This window comes from Penaeus japonicus, unplaced genomic scaffold, assembly GCF_977035675.1.
Source record: "Penaeus japonicus unplaced genomic scaffold, GWHDUDI00000001_assembly GWHDUDI00000012, whole genome shotgun sequence".
Taxonomy (NCBI): domain Eukaryota; kingdom Metazoa; phylum Arthropoda; class Malacostraca; order Decapoda; family Penaeidae; genus Penaeus; species Penaeus japonicus.
The window spans coordinates 7,106,394-7,126,393 of record NW_028234414.1 but is presented as its reverse complement, the minus strand read 5'-3'; the positions used below and the strand labels follow the sequence as shown (position 1 = coordinate 7,126,393).

Sequence of the window (20,000 nt, the reverse complement as noted above, 5' to 3'; positions counted from 1 at the left end):
GCATGTGAATTGTTCTGCAAATAAACTATATCAAATCAAATCAAATCAAATCAAATCTCTCTCTCTCTCTCTCTCTCTCTCTCTCTCTCTCTCTCTCTATATATATATATATATATATATATATATATATATATATATATATATATATATGTGTGTGTGTGTGTGTGTGTGTGTGTGTATGTGTGTGTGTGTGAACACACACACACATATATATACATACAGGCATTTATATGTGTGTGTGTGTGTGTGTAGGCATGTCTGTATACACACGCACATATTCATATAAATTTATATATACTTATATAAACATATATATATACATATATACATATGTATATATATGTATGTATATATATATATATATATATATATATATATATATATATATATATATATTTATTTAAATGTGTGTGTGTGTATGTGTGTTTATGTATATATATGTATACAAACACACATGCACACACACACATATATAAATGCCTGTATACATATATATGTATATGTATATGTATATATATATATCTATATATATTTATATACATATATATGTATACAGGCATTTATATATGTGTATGCGTGTTTGTGTGTGTGTGTGTGTGTATGTGTGCGCGTGCGTGCGTGCGTGTGTGTGTGTGTGTGTGTGTGTGTGTGTGTGTGTGTGTGTGTGTGTGTGTGTGTGTGTGTGTGTGTGTGTGTGTGTGTGTGTGATGTGTATGTTTGTATCCTAGGATATCCATTTTATCAGAAATATTTTATTACATATATCAATATCCTTCAGTGATATCCTATGCGTTTACATTCATTCATTGTTCATTAAAACATTACCATGTAAAATGTATAGAAATGATCCAGTATGGAATCCGAATTAGTAATATTTTAAAATATATTATTATATGAGATTACATTTCTTGACAAGTCAGGAAGGAAGGTGCTCATATAAGGATTGTGAGCTTACTCGAATGTTAGTTTATCCCATAAATAGACACATTTGTTACATTCCCTTTCGTCTGTAGACCTACACTCTACATCTTATTTCTCCATTGTTTATCATTCAATCTAGCGACAGAAATGTGCACCGTATTATGAGAATATGGATCTCTAACATAATTTGTAGAATAGTCCAAAAACAAGCACGTACAGGGAGGAAAAGCGACCATTATACAAAATCTTTACGTTCGTTCGCCACAACAACAAAGATGGCGTCGACGACCGAACCGCTCGGGGAGTTTCCTTTCTGGGGTCTTCTTCCTAGGTAATTATCGACTGCTGGCAATATATTTTAGGCCACTGATCTATCAGGAATGTGAATTTCTCCTCGGTCATCTGGTAGGGTCTCCTAGCGATCGACCTGAGAGTAAAAAAGAAGCAGGGAAATTTTGCACTGTCAGTCTGGATCTCTTGTCCTCTTTAAAATCTCAAACGATGTATAATGTAAAAAGATACTTTGACTCTTTTTTTACTATTTTATCAGCGTTTCATTTGATTCTATTCTATTATAGCAAATATGATGAGAAAATAAATAAAAGATTGCATGATATAGCAACAGCAACCGAGGAAGGGTTAATAGATTCAATTAAGCTTAGTGGAATAAGGGAGAACATTGACGAGCATAAATCATGTCTTTATATTTGTACTTTCTTTTAGAGATAATGATTGTGGTTAGGATGAAAATACTTGATACTTTTGTTTATTTTGCTAGGAGTAATGAATTGCATTGTTTTCTTCCTTAAATGAAATGTAATTAGTGTTCATTGAGTTTATTAGAGTTTGAATAATTTAACATTTACAATTTGTTTCTAAATGCACCAGCCATGTACCTCAGTTTGACTGGATAAGCTTTATTTTAAGATATGACAGCATGGACAAAGACAAAGAAATTTTCCATTTCTTGAACAGTCAGGCTTGTCTCCTTTGTCTCTGTCTCTGCACATGTAGTACCTCAAGCATTACATATATTGAATATAAGATAGGGGGGGAGGGGGGAAGGGGGGATAGACTATGATGCAGGTAATTTGCAAATACATGTTACATGTTTAAAAACTAATAACAAGACTTGATTTGGGGGATAATAGCTTTGATGGCAAGCAGCATCCAATTTACATTAATTTGCAGTTGAACATTGGTTCAGATATTCAACAATGCATTTATATATACTGTATAATATGTATACTGATATGGACATAAATATTCAGTAGTTAATATGAAATTGTTTGTCCTTCATAATTTTAATTTACTTCAAAAATGTAGATTTATCCTTATTTTCTTCCAACAGGAAAGAAACTGGTGTTGTGAGTCTTCTGTCTAAGAACTCAAACTTCGATGGGCGTGGGACGGTGATTGCTATCTTTGACTCAGGTGTTGACCCAGGGGCACCTGGGCTTCAGGTAAGGGAGAAGTGTCATTTATCCTACGACATTTGGGGATTTGATACAGAAAGGCAGCAATAGAAAGTATATAATATATCTGGTATACTCTAATGTCCCTTTTTAGGTGATGTTGATTATGTTAATACTAAATTTGATAGATCTAGGTTGTTTTAAATGGAAACAGTAATAGGTTCTACAAATTTCATGGGAATCCCTGCTAGGTACTCTATCTTATATATCAAGCTACTCAGCTGGTGGCCCCTGGTCCTGAGCTGGACCTTCTGAGAATTGCAGTTGGACCCTATGATCCAGGAAGAGGAAAATAGAATTCATTAATATGAAGGTCCTAGCAAAGGACTCTTGCAAGTGTATTGCTATGAATGAAGGGATATGAAATTAATGAAAATGATAAAGGTCTACTACCCTGTACTCAGATTGGCTTATTTTCATGACTGGAAGTAAAATATTTAGTTGGGCCTCTGCAAATATGGAGCCTGTCTAGTTGAACCTTTGCTCATTAAAGCCCTGCTATATAACATAGTGCCCACACTGAATATAAGTGGGATATTTATGATAGGTATAGTTTTAGTTAATAACAATGTTGCTTTCATAGAAAGTATTGTAAGGAATTGGGACTTTATCTTCCAGGTTACAACAGAGGGAAAAGTGAAAGTCATCGATCGCATTGATGCATCAGGGGCTGGAGATGTTGATACCTCTACAGTTGTTGAAGCAACAGATGGCGTTATTGCAGGTCTTACTGGTCGTAAACTTAAAGTAAGTTCCTTTTTTTATCATGATATTTAGAATATATTAAAGTATAAATATGAAATGATTATGATACTAATAAGCACAAAAATCTGATAGGTTCCAGAGTCCTGGGTTAATCCATCAGGGAAGTTCCACATAGGAGTGAAGAGTGCTTATACTCTCTACCCTCAAAGACTCAGAGATCGAATCATTAAGGATCGCAAAGAGAAGCAGTGGGACCCTGTTCACAAGATTCTGCTGGCTGAGGCACAAAGAAAGTTACAGGTACATTCTTTATTGTTTTGAAATTATGAGTTTATTGAAAAATTATCACACCCAAGAAAATGAAACTAGCAAAGATTTTTGTGCACTTAACTGATTTCATTTGAAATTATGAGTATTCATTTTTAATTAGGGCAGGAAACAGTAAAGGCAATAGACATTATGATATTCTTAAGACAAAGACACTAAAAATCCTCATCTTCCCTCAAGTTTAAAGTTAGTGTAAAATATTGTTGTCATGTATCATGTATCATATAATCTTTTCCAAGTCACAGTAATTATAATTAAAGGTTATTTTGTTTAAGAATTGTAACCAATTTTCATTTTTTGAAGTAACTAAAATACTTTTATGTAGCCACTAATAAATGCATTTTGAATGAGTGTGGTGTGATATATCTTTTTTTTTGCAGTTGCTGGAAAACAATAAAAGCAATGGTAGTAGTAATGGAGCCAGCTCTAATAGTTTGATTGACAAAATGACAAAAGAGGATGCTGAAACCAGGGTATCACTGCTTAACAGCTTGGAGAAAAAGTACAATGACTTGGGACCAGCTTATGATTGTGTCCTGTATCATGATGGAGATGTGTGGAGGTAAGCAGTAAGGTATATAGGATGATAAAGAGAGAATGGAGAGAATGTAGAGTGTGGAGTAGAATTTAACGTTACAGCCATAACTCAGATATACACAGTAAGTTATTTTGGAAGGAAGGAAAGAAGGAAGGTGTGTATGTGCTTGCATGCATGCATGTGTGTGTGTGTGTGTGTGTGTGAGAGAGAGAGAGAGAGATCATGAGGATGTGTGTAAGTGGAGGAATAGATAGATGATAGTTGGATGGAGAAAATTAAAGCCGCCCATTGAATGAAGTTTGTTCAGATATTAAATCTTGGATGATTTTCAGTCTGGTGCAATTAGCCACTCCCCCAATATCCAGTGTTTCTCTTTGGATAGAAGACGTGTGGATATTGATTGTCTGATAGTGTTGTAAATCAAAAGTATTACCAGAACTTAATCCAGTAATTATATTTCTGCTGTAATTATCAGAAATTATTTAAGAAATGAATTTTTTATGACAATAGTGTTTTATGATTGAAAACAACCAGTCGAGATTACCATTACAATCATTCTTATACCAAAATCACAATGGTTAGTGCTACTGGGTCATTATTTTGTGTGTGACATAGATGACAAAGTTTGTTACTGAAACTTAGATTTATTAATTAAAGCAACATGAAGTGACTTTTTTTTTTTAAGTTGCTTCATTATTAAAGGATACAACTTAGAAGTTACTAATTGTGTTTAAATCAATTTTTTCACCATGTATTAACCCATTAGCAGCGGATGGCATGATTTGCTGGAAAGGCAGTCGGTCATAGATGATGATGGCACAGTGCCAGACATGTAATACAGCCATCCTACTGCCCAAACATTTTTTTAATACTGCGACCAATTGGTTAATGTTCTGTTGTTGAAACAGAAGAGCCATCAGTTAACTCTGACAAAGTAAAACAGCCTGAATGGAAAGATGGTGAGAAGCGAGCAGGGAAAGGTAGTTAACTTTGCCAAATGATATGGCAGTTATTATAGCAGCAAAGACAGATGAAATTTATTGGTGGAAGAGTTTAAGTTGCAGACTCTCTTTGAGTCTTGACAATTTAGATGTGAATTAACCAGTTTTAATCTATTAGTGATAATTTTTGTTTCAGTTACTTGATTCAGACATTTATTTATTCATCAGCATTTCCAGATAATTTCCTAAAACTTATTACATCATGAACCTGTAGAGGAGTGAAGGATTGAAATCATAAGCAAAACATATCACTAACAGTATAATTTATTTAACACAATATTATGTGAAAGCAATTGATAGCTATATATATAACTCCTAACATTTAAAATGTCACAGTAAAAGCATATAATAATACGAAAACCATAACACAAATACAGACTTGATTGCACAAAGAAAATACTAAGAAGAGGGAGAGAGAGAGAGAGATCATTAAATGGATTGATTGAAATAGATGTTGATAGAAACTGAAATTAGAGAAATAATGTTTTTAAAAGTATCATGTTGGAACACAAGGGATGAAACAAAGAGAATAGGAAAAGGAAAAATTGGTCTTTAGAGAAGGCAAATAAGCTAGTAGAGGGAAAAGACTAAGTATTTTTTCCCGTTAACACTGGGTGATAAGAATATGGTAGGACCAGCCACCAGGGGACGAGATATTTTGTCATGGCTATCCTTCTGGCTGATGTACCAGGTGATCAGGCTGTAACACTTGGCCGCAGCCAGAGCAGGCAAATAGCCCAAGGCACTATGTTTACACATTTGAAATATCCTGGTATTTCGGCCATTTGGAGCCAAAACAACCCTGTTGGCAACTGGTTAAAGGATAAAGAATATGATTATCAGTGTTACTATATTCGTAGATGAATATGTTCAATAAATAGAATTAAGTCAAAATGAATTTCAGAGGTATTTTCTTATCTTATGGTCATTGTGTTAACCAAAATATATCTTACAGGGCATGTATTGATACATCAGAACGGGGAGAATTGGAATCTGGAATTCATCTAGGGGAATATAGAGTTACTCAGCAGTGGGCATCACTCACACCAACTGACCAGTACAATATCTCTATTAATGTGCACAATGATGGCAATATCCTTGAAATTGTTGGAATGTGCTGTAAGTATTTTAATTTTCTGTTTTGTGTACAAACAGCATCATGGATGTTTATGTTATACCTCTTAGAATGATGACATACTTTTTCAAATAACATATTCACAGAAAAAAGGAATGGTACAAATGTATTACTACATTATCATTTTCTTCCAGCAAGCCATGGTACACATGTGGCCTCCATCGCATCAGCTAATTTCCCTGATGCCCCAGAGCGGAATGGTGTAGCTCCTGGTGCTCAGATAGTCTCTATAACTATAGGTAAAAAAGAGATGTCATTGTTGGGATCACATTGTTGTGAATAATGGTGACATTGATTTTATATGATTAATCACAGTATGACACCAGTAATGTTATTATTGTAACATCCAGCTTGGGTATCATGACATTATTTGATATCCTACAATGAATAGAGATTCATGATCCTATTTGATGTATTCCAACAAGGATGACTTTGTGCATCTTCTAGACCATGGTTTCATCAGTGTAGTTTTGCTGGTCTCATTATCTGTCTATATTTATGATATATTTAACAATGATGTAAATTCTAAGTCTAGTTTATGTGATTTCAGGTGACAATCGAATTGGTAGTATGGAAACTGGCACTGCACTAGCTAGAGCTATGATGCGTGTGATGGAAAACCCTTTCTACAAGGTAGATGTCATCAACATGAGTTATGGGGAACATGCTCATTGGTCCAACTCAAGGTAAGGAAATTACTTTCATCTGCTAGAATTGCTTAGATTATTATTTTATTTCTAGAATCTCCAATTTATATATGTCTAAACAAGTAGAGATGTTTGCTTATTTTTTCCTGTTATATCATGGTTCTTTGAGGGCATTTTAGTTGTTTAACCCATTCACGCCGGGGCAGTTCCGGCTTTGCGCGGTCGCAATACCGGGGTTCTCGAACGCATAAGCCTAACGCCTCGAGATTCTCGGGCGCACAAGCCGCAAGCCTCGGTTGCCCGCTCGCTCTACCCGAGCGCGCGGCTTCCCCTCATAGCGCGTCCAGGGCGTCTGACGCGAAAACCACAATACGTGCTATCACGTCAACCGGCGTGAATGGGTTAAAAGCAAATTGCTTCTATTAACACAATAAGCCCTCAGAACCCTTGACATATAGAAGCTGTAACTCTAGAAATCATTATTTTGATACCTAATATTCACTTTCTTTACATGTTCCTTCTTTATAAAACAAAGATTAGCATATATAGTATCTATGACAATAAATCAGTCTTTCTCACAATAAAAAAAACATTTGATAGATGTAATAGGAAAAGAGACTGAGAATAATGAGTTCTACTTGAATAAAAAAGTAAAAAAGGAGATGATGGAGGTGGTAGGCAGGAGGTTCATCTCCATATTTGTATCAGTAAGGGTAATCCAGGGAAAGAGTGGTCATCAATTAGTGCCAATAATATTCAAGTGTTTTGTCTTAAACATTTTGAAAGTATGATTTTATTAGTAATACATAGAGCTCAGTTATGTATACTAGCTTTCAGATTTTTTTTCATTTGAACTTCATATACAGCAGTTGTATAAGTGCTAGCTTAATCCTCATATGTTATACTAAGCATTCTCAAATATACTTGCAACACAACCAAACCTCAATGTACTTTTTAATTTCCAGTCGATTAGGAGAACTGGCTCACGAAGTAGTCAACAAATATGGTGTAATCTGGGTATCATCAGCGGGCAATCATGGTCCAGCCCTTGCAACAGTAGGAGTTCCTCCAGACTTCCAGAGTGATTCAATTATTGGTGTTGGTGCTTATGTGTCCCCTGACATGATGACTGCTGAATACTCCATGATTGAGAAGTTGCCTGGTGAGTTGCTGATTTTATTCTGCAGACTCATGACATGAGCTAGATATACTGAGCAGTTTTGTAGTCAAATAGGTATTGAACTGTATTGAAAAAGGAGAAAAAATGTCTGAATTATTGTTTTCCAGGATGCCCATATACATGGTCATCAAGAGGACCCACAGCTGATGGTGCGAGGGGTGTGACCGTCTGTGCTCCAGGTGGTGCCATCACATCTGTCCCAACATTTACATTGCGTAGTAACCAACTTATGAACGGAACAAGGTGGGGAATTTTTAAAACAGACATGTGCTGGAATTGATATAAAATTTTCTCAGCAAAATGTCAACTCATACTTGGAATATGTTGAAACTTTCTCTTATTCTATGGCTAAACTTTTTCATCTGCATTCTTAATATTTTCTGTTTTGCATGATAGTAAAAGTAATATTTAGAATCATAGATGGAATTCAGTGTAAGTTTAAAGCAAATGTAAACATAATTCAGTTCATTCAATAATGACTTGTCAAATAATAAATGTTTATATCTTAAATTTTCTAGCATGGCATCTCCTCACACTGCTGGCTGCGTCGCTCTGATTGTTTCAGCAGTAAAGCTGAAGTCTATTCCATATTCCCCATATTCTGTTCGAAGGGCAATACAGAACACTGCCATGGGTTTAGATGTGGATGTGTTTGCACAAGGACATGGACTAATCCAGGTTAGTTAGATAAACTCAGATGATTCTGACATTTGAATATTTAGAGGAGAATTGAATAGGCTATATCAAATGTTAGTTTTATCCTCATCTTTTTATCTTTTTAGTTAAATTGCTTTAAGTGATTATATATTTGATCCTGCTACTCTTAACATGTGTTTGGATGTAAAATATCTGAAAGTGTGATTCAAATTGTTATTGCATTGGTGAGCCATTACATTCATTGTTTACTTTTTTTAACCATTTTATATACTTTTTGTATATGGAGTTGATAATAGAAGCTTTCAACTTCACATTTCCTTGAATCATGTTGTTTTGCATACTATAGAAATTTAAGTTTGTGTTTCACTTTTTAAAAAGGAGACCTACGTTTTAAATCCTGGAGAAGAGCAACAGGCAGAGTAGTTGGCTATGGGTCATTGGAAGCCAAATAATATGCAATTTACTTTATTTTGATTGATTCTGCATAATAGCATTAATTGAATAAGAAATTATAATTTGTAGAAAAAACAGGACATAAAAAAAAGGAAGATCATATGCATCCCATCTATGAATACTGCTATGAATACCTCGAGTGTGGTGGACATAACATATTTGTCAACTTTATCAGAGTGTTATGAATGCTGAGGGGAACTGTTGGGTATCAATGTGATTTGAGCTAAAGGAGGAAGAAGTGCATCTGGACACACCTGACACTTCATACTTTCATGGACTGTTATGGGTGCCAGTGATCCATGAAAGCATTCTATATATTCTAACCTGTCTCAACATTATGAAGAAAAAGATATTTAAAACAACCAGTTATTCATTGTTTCCTTCTGCATTAACTGTCAGTTATCTTGGAGATCTTTCTGGGTGCTTTGATCCTTTTGTCCACCCCCATCAGCTCCCTTTGTGACTTGGGAGAGGTGCTTTTAAGGCAAAGTAGATGCCTACAAATGAGTGAGATGATATGGTGAAAATATTGCCAAGCATGAGAAATGACCAGAAATACAACCACTTCCTCTCTTAGCTCAACTTATATTGATGCCTAACTTAACACCCAACTTCACTAATACTCATGCAGGGTTCTTTGAACTAATATTATGGGTTACATAGAAGCTGGAAAATAGATACTGGTTTTCTGTGCAGAATATGAGTTCCATTCAGATACTATGCACAACCAAATGTTTATTTTCAGCATTTGTTAAATGTAATGGGTAAAATATTGCATTACTTGTGTGGTACTCTGGACATTTCACAGAATGTTTGATCCAAGAATTATGGAATCAAATGAAATTATCTCTATATTTGAAGCAGAAGGTATCTTGTGTATGTTGTAAATGTATGCTAATCATTATAACAGTATAAGCTATACATTAAGACATTTCCTTAAACTTTTTTCCTCTAAATATTACAAAGCTATGGTAAACAATATCAATGAATAACCTTGCTCTTAAGAAGGGAAGAAGAAAAACATGTTGGAATAGATATAAAGGCAAACCATATCATAAATTGCATTTATTAGTGTCATTCCCCCTTTCAGGTGGACAGGGCTGTGGAGCATATCCTTCAACATTGCAATAGTATTGAAGACAAAGTTCGGTTTACGGTTGAGTGTGGGAGTGAGAGGAAGAAGGGTATTCACTTGCGCAACTGGCTTGCTGATAAACCTGTTGACATGTCAGTTACAGTAGAACCTGTGCTACTTGATGACACTAGAGCTGGTATGTAAAGTGAATTTTTTATTTTCACACATTAACCCGTTTAGGATGGACGATGTAATATCACGTCATGGCTTGACATGTCATCCCACTGGGGACATGATATCACATCATGGCTTTTTGTATGGTCAGCATGCCAGGTGATCATGCACTTAGCAGCTGTCTGCCATGTCAGCAGGCAAATGAGACATTAGGCCTGTGCATTTCAGCATACCCTGGCATTGTGTCCAGGTGGAGCCAATCCACCCTGTCATTATCGGGTTAAGAATGTGAAGTACATGATGTATTGTTTTTCATGCTTGGAAGTATTCCATTTTTGTTGCTATTTCTATTTTTATATTAATGGAATCACAATAATTATCTTTATTTAATATCACAATATTTCTCAGCAGATGCCAATCAAAAGTTATCCTTTTGTATGGAAATGGTTTTGACCTGTAATGCTCCTTGGATCAGATCACCAAGTTGTTTACAAATGTCTTACACTGCCAGGTCATTCCAGGTAAGTTCCTTTAAGTCACTTCAGGATTTCTACCTGATTGTGTTATCTTTTTGTGGTAGTGTTAGAGAATCCAAATAGTGAAGCAGAAATTTTGATTGATGGATTTTAAAAAAGGATATGTTTATATTTATTGCAGGCTGATGATATTACTATATATTTTGCAGTACTACATTAGTTACAATATTGGACAAACAGATTCTTACATTTTTTCAATCATCCTTAATCTTTTTTTTCTTTATCTTTGCATGTTACCTAACATTATTACCTTGGATTATTGCAGGTGAGCATAGACCCACGAGGTCTTGAGCGTGGAAGAGTGTACTTTGCCTCTGTCAAGGCTTACAATGCTAGCAATGTTGAAAAAGGAATCATGTTTGAAGTTCCCATCACTATTGTTGTTCCTGTTGTTGACCTTCTTCATGGGTACAAATACACTTGGTGTGTTTCTGCAGTGTTTGCAGATATGTGCTTGTTTATATTGTTCATGTCCTTTGTTTTAATGGCACATATAATTGAAGGGACTGATTATTAGTATCATGATGATGGTGATGACAGTTTCTCCTTTATAACAGTCCAGCAGAAGTCTTCCGCGCAGGATGTGTCCGCCGTCATTTCCTATATGTGCCAGTTGAGTCTACCTGGGCAACTGTGACCTTGAAGTCGTCTCATTCTGAAAAGTGTCAGCGTTTCACTCTTCATGCAGTTCAGCTCAAACCTGATTGCAGTGTGAAGACAATTGAGTTCTATAAGGTAAGATTGTAATCAGAACAAATGGTCAACCAAACATTATAGATGAAAATATGGTCACTTAACAAATACATTCTTTAAATTCACTTGCAAAAGAAGAACCAATTTGAGACAAAAGTAAATACAGTAACATGTACACACAGATTGATAAGACAGCCAATAAGAACATAAATATAGTTATGTATGTTTTTACTATAACTGTCTTATTAAGCTCCGAATTACACCTCTTTGCATCTCTAAACACTTTTACCTGATAACCTGTGGTAATATACCAAATGAAATAAACAACAACAAAGAAGGAAGTTGAAATACATTAAGATTATTTTCAGGTTGTTAATCTAGGCTGCAATGAGAGCAGTACATTCGTCTTAGGAGTGCGAGGTGGATATGCTCTTGAGGTTTGCCTAGCCCGTTGGTGGTCGAGCCTAGTGGATGGTCAAGTAGAAATTGACATAGACTTTCACAGTCTGCGCCCGTCGCATGATGAGGTACTGTTATTTTACTTTGGTTTGAGTAGATTAGTCTTTCGTTTATTTCATTGTTTAAATTTGTATTTTTATTTTTTGTATATTTTTTCTTTGTTTTAGCTGAAAAAAAAATGAATTACCCAAATTGCTTCTTTCCTATTTTTGTTTTAAGAAACTTAAGTGATAACTTTTGGGGGAAGTGATTCACATTGTGTATTCTATTATTGATGGCATAAACTTCACCTTTCAGGTAACATTGTTCTGCAGTGATGGAGTTCAGCGTGTGGATGTAAGAGCAGGGTTGAGGCCAGAAGAGCTCTCTCCACAGGCCTATCTCAAACATCACACTCAGGTAATGGGCACAATACTTTCAAGGTCTTTGTTAATGAACTTGTCATTGTCAATTTTTTGGCTTTGTAAGTTGATCCCTTATTAACCCATTGGCCGCAGTATTCATAAAATATGCATACAGTCATGTGGCGGGTTTATGTGTATGGCATGATGCCATCCGCATTTATGACCGATGCTGCCATGACAGCAAATCATGCCGTCTGCTATCAATGGGTTAATATTGCTATTGATGAGGGCAGACAATCTTGATCAAAGTTTTCCATAGAATAATGAAAGTTCTTAAGTACATGCAAACATTTTTTTTTTTTTTTTTTAGTAGTGTAAGGATACACATGACTGTATTTTGGCTGTTGAGATAGATATTATACTGTTCATTTGAGAATCCAGGTATCTGTGAGCTTGTCTCAAGTATTTGTTGAAGTAGAAATATAATAAGAATTTAGAATATGCAGTGAAGAAAGATCACAAGGGCTGCAAAACATTAATAAAACATTAGATATGTATTTTCTTCAAAAACATAGAATTATATTTTGAAATTCATTTGGGTAGAGGCAATGTAGGCATCCTCTGTTGCCCCCTTTTTCAAGAAATTGATGGGAGTGTCTATCTTTGAACAACCACATCACAGTATGTGCTTATATAATTACGATGTCTTTGTTTACTTGTCTGTGAAAAGTACATTATTTGTGACCCTTCGAGTGGTTACTTTTGATCTTCCAAATGATACATTTGATCATTACCCAGTAAAGAGTAGCACCAATAAATTACACATGTACATTTACTTGCTTTCTTTAATATAAGAATTCGTATAGGATATAATTTTTATTTTTATGACTGAAGGTAGTCTTGTGTTTGATGTGCCTACTATAGCCATATAATAGCCTAATAGTGCTAGCATTATCCAGCACACTTTTGACTTTTCTTTCACGGGGGGTAAAGGAATGTAAGCCTCATGAATGTCGAAGGTCAAATTTAGTGTGTATCTGATTATGTTATTTTATGTAACTTTACCTGTTTCACTATAAAGGGAGAGGATTTCGATTTAAAATACATTAGAACTTGATATATCTTTCTTGTCAAATAATAGCAACACTGGCAATGTGTAGTTTGTATAGGACAGAAAGTAATAACAAGTGTACTAAGTATCTTTAACCCATTCACGCCGGGGCTATTCCCGGCTCTGAATGGTTAGAATGCCGGGGTTTTTGAACGCATAAGCTGGGAGCTTGGGCTGTCTGCTCACTCACCCCGAGCGCCGGCAATAACCAAATATCTTGTCACCGGCATCTGACTCAAAAACCAGGAAACATGTCAGCACGTCATCCGGCATGAATGGGTTAAGTAGAAAAAAAAAATATACAAGCGTATCTGTATGGTATTTGTTTCATGTAGTTTCTATAGAAATTTCAGCATTCAGATAACTTTTGGATATTACCTTTAAGTTTTTTTACAGACCTAATTTTATTATTTTATATATCTTCATATATCTATATGAAAATAAAGTAATATATCCCTGATATAGGTGCTGACACCCACAGAGAGTAAAGTGGAAGTTCTGGGTGGTCTTCGGGACACAATCCCAGGTGGTCGGCCTGTCTACCAGCTGATACTATCTTATAATCTCTCAGTTTCTAAAGCAGCAGAGGTAAGGCTTCTTTCATCTCATGTTTTATTACATGGAAACTTTTAACTTTTCACATTTTTCTTTTCAAGGTTTGATTTAGATGAAAAAGAAACATTGTTGTTCTGTGCTTTGTACAAATATATCTCAGAGATGCCAAAAGGGAAAAAGGATGTGGCATTTAATGGACTGAAAATTTGTTTATCTTGTCTAAGTGATCTGGTGTGAAGAATATAGTAATCAGGTATGATTGTCTAATTAGAGACATCAATTGCATTGACTTAATGCCACAATGACCCTCCAGAGATTGAATGACCAGAAAAACTAAGTACCAAGGCATAGTTCTACACTTATTGAGCAGTGGGAACATTACCCAGATTAGCCAGCTTCAAGTCTGCCATTTGGAAGACCCATGAACAGACCATCCCAAAACCACAACATATTCCAAGATGTAGCCCATATGCTCACTCATAGGTAAGAACTATAGATATGGATCGAACAACACAAAGAAAATAGAAAGACCAACTCAAGTGAGGCCATAAGAACAGGAGAGACCCACCAACTCTGAAATGCAGAAGTCTTGTGGAGAGAATATACACCTAAAAGAATGTCCACCAAGGATCATGTTATAGCAGAAAAATTATAAACCTTTCTAAATGGCACCAAAATGAAATGCATGAACCCATTGCAGACAAGGATAGATTTGTTTGACTGGTCCCTAGGACGGCCGCTAGTGCCACCAGTGAGGGAACTTCACTTTCATTCACTATTGACAGTGTTTATCAATGCTGTAGTAGACTGAAATTATAGTATAGGGTCCATATCAGCTCATTATGCTTTTTATAATCAGTGTGATAGAAGTATTACACTTCTATGAGAGGACGAAAAGCAACAAAAGGACAAAAGAAATAAATATCCCTACTGAAAATAAATGAAGTGCCATACTGGCACAGGGGCAAATTGCAGACAATGTACTGGTTTAGATCAGCTTCTTCTTCCCACTCCTCCTGGACATATTGTATTGCCAGTACTTAAGAGCCAGAAGTCAGCATCTTGCTATGTCATCACTCACTAAAGATAGGTGCTTGGTAGAGACCATGGAAGGGTGCCCTTTATGGTTTTCTTTCCTGCTGGTGATAGGAGAGAGTGGTGCCATCTATGTATGGGAACTTGAATTAAACCTATTTTGGTGAATATTACAGTAAAAGTAGAAATGGGAATTGTAATTGGCATCATAAATAGCTTTTATTGTAATGACTAAACCTATTTTATATATTGAATATTATGGCATTAATAGTAATTATGATTGCAATTGACATTATCAGTCAATAAATAGTATGAATCATTACTCACAGGATTATACAGAGACACAGCAATCCACTCTCCCCTAACTTCATATATGTCATGATGACTATTAGCACTTAAGTGTTGCCCTGTCCTCAGATCAGAATCTTTTTTGGCCTGTATCAGTTGCCACCTGTCCATAATGGGTTAAGAGAGAACACCAGCATCATGACATACATTAATCATATGTCTTTCTTACTTAGAGTTTCACAGAACAGAGGCAGAAACATCAAGGGGCACATAGAGGCCATAGAGTATCTATATGCATGCTGCCCAAATGAGCAGATAGGTGTTGCAAAATATGTTAAACACATAATTACAGAAGACCCAGAATGGTGTATAATCATTACTGTTCACTCACTGAAAAATGTACAGTAAGAGAAGAGACCTCAAAATCAGAAAAGATATCCAATAGAGAATGAGACAACTGCTCTGAGAATATTGACATTGGAAAATTTATGGAAACATCCCACTCTATTTTTATACAAGGAAAGGACAAGGCCGTCCAGGTCAGCCCAAGGGCACAGAATACATCACTAAACATATAAACACCCATGACAGGGAATTGGAGCATGAAACCCTTGCTCTTAACTCCTGCATGGAATGAGGGAACAGCACAGTACTTCCCATTAGACAGTGGAAGTAGATACAGGCCACAGATGGTAGCAGAGAGTGACAGGGAATGAGCTTGACACATAAAGAGAATGAAAGTTGGCAGAAGAAGAGAGAAACTGCACAAGGTTGAAAATGTGTCATGTGAGAAGTACCAGTGGTTGACCAATTCATACACAAAAAGAGTTGCTAAGGATACAAAGACACTCAGAAGACAGAATACAACATTATGACCAGATCCAAGTGGATACTGTGTGGTATATAAAATAGACCATGATCCAGTCATTAAAAAAAGGGATGGGTGATGTAGTGAGAATGAAAATCAAACATAAATCAACTGACAGATTCAAGAATGGGTCATTTAATGCTTAGGAAAAGGAGATATGATGGGTCCAGCAAAGGTAGTACACGAGCATAACACTAGGACTGAGGATCATATAGGATGAGGAAGGGGTTTGCTTGTTATATAACATTCCATCAGAAAGGAAAAAGGTTAAAATACCAAAATCAGGATAGATCAGTACACTAGGAAAGGGTATATCCCAAGCTAAGCAGGGAAAACTCTTTACAGTAAAAAAGCAGCAATTATATGATGGCAGGTTAATACACAATCCTTGACAATACTTTGAAATATCAGTATAGGTCAGTAGTGTTGGCTGTCATCTCAATTTATTATGTGAGTGATTTAGAAATATGTTGATATTACAGTTTCATGTATAGAGACCTTTGATGAGTTTAACTTAAAATTCTGTTTATTTACATATCTTTTCACTAGTAAAGTTATTTTAAGTGAAGAATACAATGTTTAACCCATTGTGGATGGGGGCTCAAGGGAGCTAACTGCCATCAAGACGGGATATTTCTGATGCAACCGGTACCGGCTAGATATTAGAGGGACTGGGAAAAGCTTTTCTCCATGGTCATGGTAGCACAGACATGCCCAAAGAGCATTTCCTCTTAAAACAATCACAAAACAATGGTTTAACCTGACTTTGTAAAGATTTAGCTCTTAAACTAGCATTTGACAGTTATAAAACTTTATGATGTCAGTGTACTTCAGCAATGTGCAGTTTCCAATGTCAAATTGTGTGCACAATGATCCTGTTTTTTTAGGTCATCATTACACCCATCTGCAATGGGTTAAAAACAAGATTTGCAAAATACATTTTTCAGTGGAATTTAAATGTTTTCAGGTTACTCCAAAATGTGCTTTGCTAAGTGACGTATTGTATGAGTCAGCATTTGAGTCACAGTTGTGGATGCTGTTTGACCATAACAAGCAGCTCATAGGATCTGGGGATGCTTACTGTACCAAGTACAGTCTCAAGCTTGAAAAAGGTGAATACACCATTCGGCTTCACGTGAGACACGAACGACCAGACTTGCTAGAGAAGCTCAGTGATTTACCCTTGACTGTGCTTACAAAATTATCACAAGAGGTAAGTTTATTTCTGTTTTATTAGGCTATCTAAAGATGATAGTAATAGTGGATTGCAAAACATATTTTTGCTTTTTATTAAATTTCTAAATGTACTTAACCCCTTCATAAGATATAGGACTTGAAACTAATACTGTAGGTGATATTAGTTGTAGGATTTTTTAGTTTGTTCATTGTACAAGGCAGATTGGAATGGTGGAGTATATAGCCATCAATTGTATTGGATATTCAGTATTGAGATATCCTATATATTTGTGAACTTGCAGATAGTTTACATATTTAAAGTTAAAAAATAAAAAATGAAAAAATCTTTTTCTTCTCACAGGTAAAACTTGATGTGTATACATCATTCAATGCTGCAGTTACATGTGGCAAGAAGGCTCAGTCTCTTTCTTTAGGCACTGGGGCTGTACAGCCTCTCTACCTCACAGCCCCAAGCCTCACAGACAAGTAAGATTATTTTTAGATTTTATTTTTGAAAACTTATGTTGATAGTCAATATGAAAGTCACAGGTAATTTAAGAGGTACATGGTGTATTTATTAACCCATTCACGCCGGGGCAATTCTGGCTTTGTATGGTCATAATGCCAGGGTTTTCGAACGCATAAGCCTAATGCCTCAAGACTCTCAGGTGCAGAAGCTGCGAGCCTGACCTGCCCGCTCATCACAGGCGTCTGACGCAAAAACCACGAAACGTGTAAGCACGTCATCCGGCGCGAGTGGGTTAATTTGAAAACAGCATAATCTAGTATATGATGCTCTCCAAGTAATAAATCACTTATTTATGGAAGTGATAGTTGCAAGATGTTAAAATAATGTAAATAATGTATGATAGAGACAATTTTAAGAAAGGGACACATATTACTTACAATGTGCTTTTTTCACATGGACTTTTGTTTGTGTACCATAAGCCAGCCTGCCAGATGAACAGCAGTCTGTTATATATATATATATATATATATATATATATAGACATATCTATAAACATATATATATATATATATATATATATATATATATATCTGTTATGTTTGAATAGTCACCATTATGAAGTAGTTTTTGAATGAAAGTCCTCTCCAAGTTTAAGATTGACTACCCTCACCCACCCAACTGACTAATTGCTCCACCCACTTTTGATTAAATAAGATAAAATCCCTATCAATTCCCTTTTTATTCAAGCTGATACTGTTCAACCACTTTGCTTGTGATAACCCATTGACACTTGGCTTTCATTTATTGAAAAATTATAAGCAGTTTTGGATCATGTTTTTCTGAAGCAGTTTCTCTTACTTTCAAATAGCAGTATTAGGGACAAACAAGTAAGTCACCTAAATGATAACTGATGATAAAATTGTAGCTTGCAGTAGGTATAGACAAAAAATATTCCATAAACATTTAGCATCCTTTTTCCCGCAGGACACTGAAGGGTCTCGGACTAACCCCAGGTCAGGCCCTGTTAGGTACACTGTCATTTGCAAAGGATGAACAAGTTCGGAAAGCTGTAAGTAACCACAAGTTTGGGCCCATACGTACTATGCCGGTAAGAGCACAAGCTTGCCCTCTCTCCAATACTGTTCCTTGTCCATCCATCCCCCTTCCCTTCCTCTTCAGATTTTTGTGAATGTATTGGCAAAATGATCTGTAAGTGCTCATTTGGGAGGATTTTTGAAGTTATGGCCAGTAAGGTACTCTTGTTAAATATAAGCATGTATGATTAGTTTAGTTTTTATATTGACTGGAAGTGATTCATGTTAAATCATTGGTGGATATATTGAGATGTGGTACTGTTTATTTCTTAGTTGAAGTCAAAGATTTTAATGTTGAATGTTCTTAATAAATTAAAATGATTTTAAAAGAAATGAATTATGGAGTAAAAAAACATTGATTTTTTTCTGTTGATAATACTTATAATTTTACTTTGTACAGCTTATCTTAACAAATTTAGTTAAGAAGGGCATATTATGAGAGTAGATAATTTTTCCTAAATACATTTTCTAAAGCAATTATTATTGCACATGACCTTGCATATGTTCACTCACTCATTCTCTCAGTCATATACTCACACATTTATACATGCACTCAAACACCCACACACACACACACACACACACACACACACACACACACACACACACACACACACACACACACACACACACATTTATACACACACTCACACATTTATACATGCACTCACACACACACACATACACACACACACATTTATACACGCACTCATTCATTTACTCACACATTTATACATGCACTCACACATTTATACACACACTCACACACACACACATACACACACACACACATACACACACACACACACACACACACACACACACACACACACACACACACACACACACACACCACACACACACACACACACACACACACACACACACACACACACACACACACACACACACACACACACACACACACACACACACACACACACACACACACACACACACACACACACACACACACACACACACACACACACACACACACACACACACAACACACACACACACACAACACACACACACACACACACACACACACACACACACATACACACACACACACACACAC

General features: G+C 35.8%; 1 protein-coding gene across 4 annotated transcripts in view; it reads left to right on the top strand.

Annotated features, from left to right (window-relative positions):
• Window positions 1–966: 966 nt before the first annotated feature.
• The window catches only part of TppII (Tripeptidyl-peptidase II), a 21,277-nt gene continuing 2,243 nt past the window's right edge, over window positions 967–20,000 (top strand). Inside the window, exons 1-21 of one of the 4 annotated variants that reach the window (XM_086542340.1) lie at window positions 967–1,252; window positions 2,273–2,384; window positions 3,015–3,143; window positions 3,234–3,401; window positions 3,809–3,990; window positions 5,923–6,086; window positions 6,237–6,341; window positions 6,653–6,788; window positions 7,715–7,911; window positions 8,037–8,172; window positions 8,448–8,607; window positions 10,130–10,310; window positions 10,697–10,809; window positions 11,090–11,247; window positions 11,382–11,559; window positions 11,886–12,044; window positions 12,274–12,375; window positions 13,897–14,019; window positions 17,145–17,390; window positions 17,715–17,839; window positions 18,807–18,930. In XM_086542340.1, coding sequence (XP_086398466.1) covers window positions 1,083–1,252; window positions 2,273–2,384; window positions 3,015–3,143; window positions 3,234–3,401; window positions 3,809–3,990; window positions 5,923–6,086; window positions 6,237–6,341; window positions 6,653–6,788; window positions 7,715–7,911; window positions 8,037–8,172; window positions 8,448–8,607; window positions 10,130–10,310; window positions 10,697–10,809; window positions 11,090–11,247; window positions 11,382–11,559; window positions 11,886–12,044; window positions 12,274–12,375; window positions 13,897–14,019; window positions 17,145–17,390; window positions 17,715–17,839; window positions 18,807–18,930 — 3,168 coding nt within the window. In that variant the 5' untranslated portion in view covers window positions 967–1,082. The remainder of the gene's footprint in view (window positions 1,253–2,272; window positions 2,385–3,014; window positions 3,144–3,233; window positions 3,402–3,808; window positions 3,991–5,922; window positions 6,087–6,236; window positions 6,342–6,652; window positions 6,789–7,714; window positions 7,912–8,036; window positions 8,173–8,447; window positions 8,608–10,129; window positions 10,311–10,696; window positions 10,810–11,089; window positions 11,248–11,381; window positions 11,560–11,885; window positions 12,045–12,273; window positions 12,376–13,896; window positions 14,020–17,144; window positions 17,391–17,714; window positions 17,840–18,806; window positions 18,931–20,000) is intronic. The other 3 variants (XM_086542339.1, XM_086542338.1, XM_086542337.1) reach the window with 3 other exon arrangements.